Source organism: Alosa pseudoharengus, unplaced genomic scaffold, assembly GCF_046254945.1.
Source record: "Alosa pseudoharengus isolate Yale_2024_CS ecotype anadromous, Long Island Sound unplaced genomic scaffold, YU_APseudo_1.1 YU_APseudo_1.1_scf_9, whole genome shotgun sequence".
Taxonomy (NCBI): domain Eukaryota; kingdom Metazoa; phylum Chordata; class Actinopteri; order Clupeiformes; family Clupeidae; genus Alosa; species Alosa pseudoharengus.
Window position 1 is genome coordinate 13,657,021 of NW_027468881.1, and position 3,822 is coordinate 13,660,842.

The window sequence follows — 3,822 nt, forward strand, 5'->3', positions numbered from 1 at the left end:
TTCAATTTATAGTGAATATACATTGTTATTGTGACAAAACATGCTTGCCCTAAACTGAATACATTTGATAAACAGTGTTTTCTTTCAGTAAGTCTGCAGCAAATTGCCAACTTGAAATGTTTTTAGAATTGCTAAAAGTGTCGTGTATAACAGATATGTTTGGAAGGTCTATGAAAAAGGGAAGAAGTTGGTAGCAAACAGCCAGCGCATTCCCCCAATTCCCCTTATCACTTCACAGCCAGACCGACTGCACTCGCCGCTTTGTTGTTTGTCCCTCCAGGGCTGATTGAGCAGCGCGTGACTGACAGCCCGCGGGGGTGTTGTCCAATCAGCGGTCTGCCCCGCGCCCAATGGGTGAGTCCGCGCGCCTATTGGCTGAGGCGAGTGTGGGAAAGAATGCAGAGAGGGTTTCACACGAACTGGGAGCATGCGATCTATCTATAAATACCGCTGGCGTGTGGCGGTGGGAGACTTGACTTGCTTTACGCAGGCGTACGCCACACACGCTCGTGTACTCATATGACAGTTCAGTGACCAGAAGTGACATAGCTCATCAGTGGGACTTATCCACTCCCCTGTGGCAAGCATATCGCTATATCATAGCTTCACTGTCTTTGGTAGTTCAATTGACGGACGACTATTTCAACGCTGAAGGGAATATACACACTTTCTTCAACTTTGGCTTTACGTTTAACTTCAAGATGCCAGCCGATACCATGGAGAAAACCACAGCATCCCCAATTGCTGGGGCTCCTGCCAGCGGATCCCATACACCGGACAAACCAAAAAATGCCAGTGAGCACAGAAAGGTAAATAGAGTGTAATAACGTTACCTCCATAAAAAAGTAGGCTAATAAAAAACTTCAGACAAATGTTAGGCTAAACTTTTGTGAACTTTGGCTAACTTTAGGTGAGCTAAACAGCTGGCTGTAGCCTAAGCTAGCCCAACGTTAACGTTTTAGTTTATTCCGGGCATTTAAGGTAATTTATCAGCTAATCTCGTTGATGAACAAAGCCTAACAAGCTGACATGGTTTTTGTTTTTGCTTTTCTCTTGCAGTCATCAAAACCTATCATGGAAAAACGCCGCAGAGCAAGAATAAATGAAAGCCTTGGTCAACTGAAGACCCTCATCCTTGATGCACTTAAGAAAGATGTAAGTGGCTGATAAACATTTCCAGTCATATGCCAACTAGGCTAACAATTATAAACGCGTACCACTTAGTCAGTTAAATTGCTCCGACCTAATGCATTTCGTGTTTTATTCACAGAGCTCCAGACATTCTAAGTTGGAGAAAGCCGATATTCTGGAGATGACAGTGAAACACTTGCGGAACCTGCAGCGAGTGCAGATGACCGGTAAGTTCAGAGTTTGCGATGCGTGCCCTTTCCGTCGGCCTAGGCTAGAACGATGGTCAAAATAATTAAATTGGTTACAGTTAGAATAGGTTTCTCATAATAATAGGTAGGAGATTAATCCGTTAGGCCAGACCTCTAACGATATGCCTCTCTTGTTCAGCAGCTCTGTCAGCTGACACTGCCGTCCTGAGCAAATACCGTGCAGGATTCAACGAATGCATGAATGAGGTGACCCGCTTCTTGTCCACCTGTGAAGGAGTGAACACCGAAGTCCGGTCTCGCCTCCTCAATCACCTATCAGGGTGCTTGGGACAGATGATTGCCATGAACTACCCACAGCCATCTCCATCGCAGCAAGCTCACCTGGCGCAGCCTCTTCACGTGCAGCTACCGTCAACTTTGCCCATCAACAGCGCCTCTCCAGTGGGTTGCAAACTCAGCCCCTCAGAGGCAGTGTCACCGAAAGTCTTCGGAGGATTTCAGCTCGTACCTGCAACCGATGGACAATTCGCTTTTCTCATTCCAAACCCCGCTTTCGCCTCTGCTTCAACTCCTGTCATCCCCCTTTACGCCAACGCTGGTGTGCCTGTTACTGTGAATGCCAGTCCCATCCATGCCAGCTCGGCGCCAACAGCAGCATCCCCGGTCCAGGGCATGACGTCCTTTGCCAGTGTGTCACAAGCTGTCAGCCCAGTCAGTGTCAGTGCTGGGACGGATGGCGAGCCGGTGTGGCGGCCCTGGTAGATCATCTTATGAGACTGACTAAGGACTTTATAAATAGCTTTTCGTGATGGAGATATGATTCATATTTCGTTCCGTTGTAGGAATAAGATTCCCTTCTTTTGGATATGGCTGGTGTTAACGTGTTTATTTATTGGCTGATTCCAAAATTTGGATATTGGTGATAAATATGCTGTACTTTCAATAGAAGAATACGTGAAATGTTTATCCTTGAACACTTTTTTTATATTAAAGATTTAGTTTTGTACAAATATTTCATTGTTTATGCCAAAGCTCTGTTTATAATTGTTTGTCATTTTGTCTTAAAAGTCTATTGTTGGATGGTGAATAAATAAATAAACATCATCTCTGACTATCTGATTTCTGCTTTTGAACAGTGATCATAAGTTAAAACCGACATCAGACAAGATTTTGGATTTCTTAATGTAGGTTAGAACTTGCACACCTTCAAGTTAAGTAGGCCTAAATTAATAGGCTACAGTGATAAAGACTCACAGGCTATCTCAGAATTTCATATAACAGCTAATTGGAACAAGGTTAGTAGGTATGTCAGGAAATGTAGGCCTACAGCACATTACCAAAAGTATTTTAATTATTGAGATTTACTTATTTGCTTATTTGTTTGAGATTGGCGGGAATCCTCTTGTCTTCTGTTGTGCATGCTAGAATGGTGACAAAAGCGAGGAGGGGTATTTTTCTTTTGCAAAAAGGTAATTAAAAGTTTGAAAAGAGTCTCATCCTGTATGCAGCGGGATCTTAAAGAAGCCTTAAACCCTATTCATGAGCCTGGGAAATACGCTTTGGGGTTAATGTCACCAACAGATTGCCTCAATGAAAAGAGAATATGGAAAGATCCTCGCTTCCTTTTGTGCATCAATTGCTCAGTTCTATTCCGAATACCTGAATGGAAAGAGAAAGGGACGCAGTATTTTAGCGCCATTTCAGGGCTGATTGATGGTGGAATGATCAAAACAATTATTTTAACCTCAGCCCTAAGTCGGAAGGTTAGGCGTTCTACCAAGAGCTAAACTGTGAGGCAATGTAAGATCAGGCAAATCTCCTAAAAGGCAAGCCCCTTTGACATACCATCACAGCTCCTCTGTGGCGCATGTTTTCCTTGTAAACTTATCTTTCCCCAGCGAGTGAGGTCCGGAACTTGGAGACGTGTTGCCTAGCTGTTGGCGTGGCACTTGCCGTGTGTCTGCCACTTGCAGTCATCGGCCCCTTCGTCTCCGGATTGGGTTACACCCTGGTGACCGCCGGTCTCAGACGTGCCCACTTTTCAACTTCGGCCTGGCTATATGAAGCTTTTCTTGTACGCATGGGTTCGCAGCTATTGAAACAGCAAGACTATTTTTAAAACGTAGCCTAGTATTTTCGCAAGGATACAACTCTCGGTCTATTGCATTCCCACAGGGTTAGCCTGTCCATACTACAGACTACGTTTACGATGCCAAAGTGGTGTGTAGCCTATGTTTATGTTAAATGTCACAAGTAAAATCACACTCTCCTGAATTCATGTGCCATTATCTGTGTTAGTAGGCCTATGGCATTAACGTAAACTTTTCATTTCATGTCAGTTTTTCACATTCATGAGTGTCATTAGAATTTCTATGATGGTTTTGAGACTTTAGGCAAGCTTTTCCTTAAAAAAAATGGTTTTGGACAACAGCGTTGGTTGGCAACGCGTGGGCTTCGCGGCCGTTCCTTGCCTGCGTGTCTG

At 44.2% G+C, this 3,822-nt stretch overlaps 1 protein-coding gene across 2 annotated transcripts; it reads left to right on the forward strand.

Annotated features, from left to right (window-relative positions):
• The first annotated feature begins 458 nt into the window (after window positions 1–458).
• Window positions 459–2,451, forward strand: her9 (hairy-related 9). Of its 2 annotated transcripts, none has more exons than XM_076276561.1 (4): window positions 459–809; window positions 1,060–1,155; window positions 1,271–1,358; window positions 1,519–2,451. In XM_076276561.1, the coding sequence occupies exons 1-4, from the start codon at window positions 702–704 to the stop codon at window positions 2,100–2,102; spliced, it is 876 nt and encodes a 291-aa protein (XP_076132676.1). In that variant the 5' UTR covers window positions 459–701; the 3' UTR covers window positions 2,103–2,451. The 2 variants fall into 2 exon arrangements, with proteins under 2 accessions (XP_076132676.1, XP_076132677.1); XM_076276562.1 differs by having other exon boundaries at window positions 1,522–2,451.
• The last annotated feature ends 1,371 nt before the right edge of the window (window positions 2,452–3,822 follow it).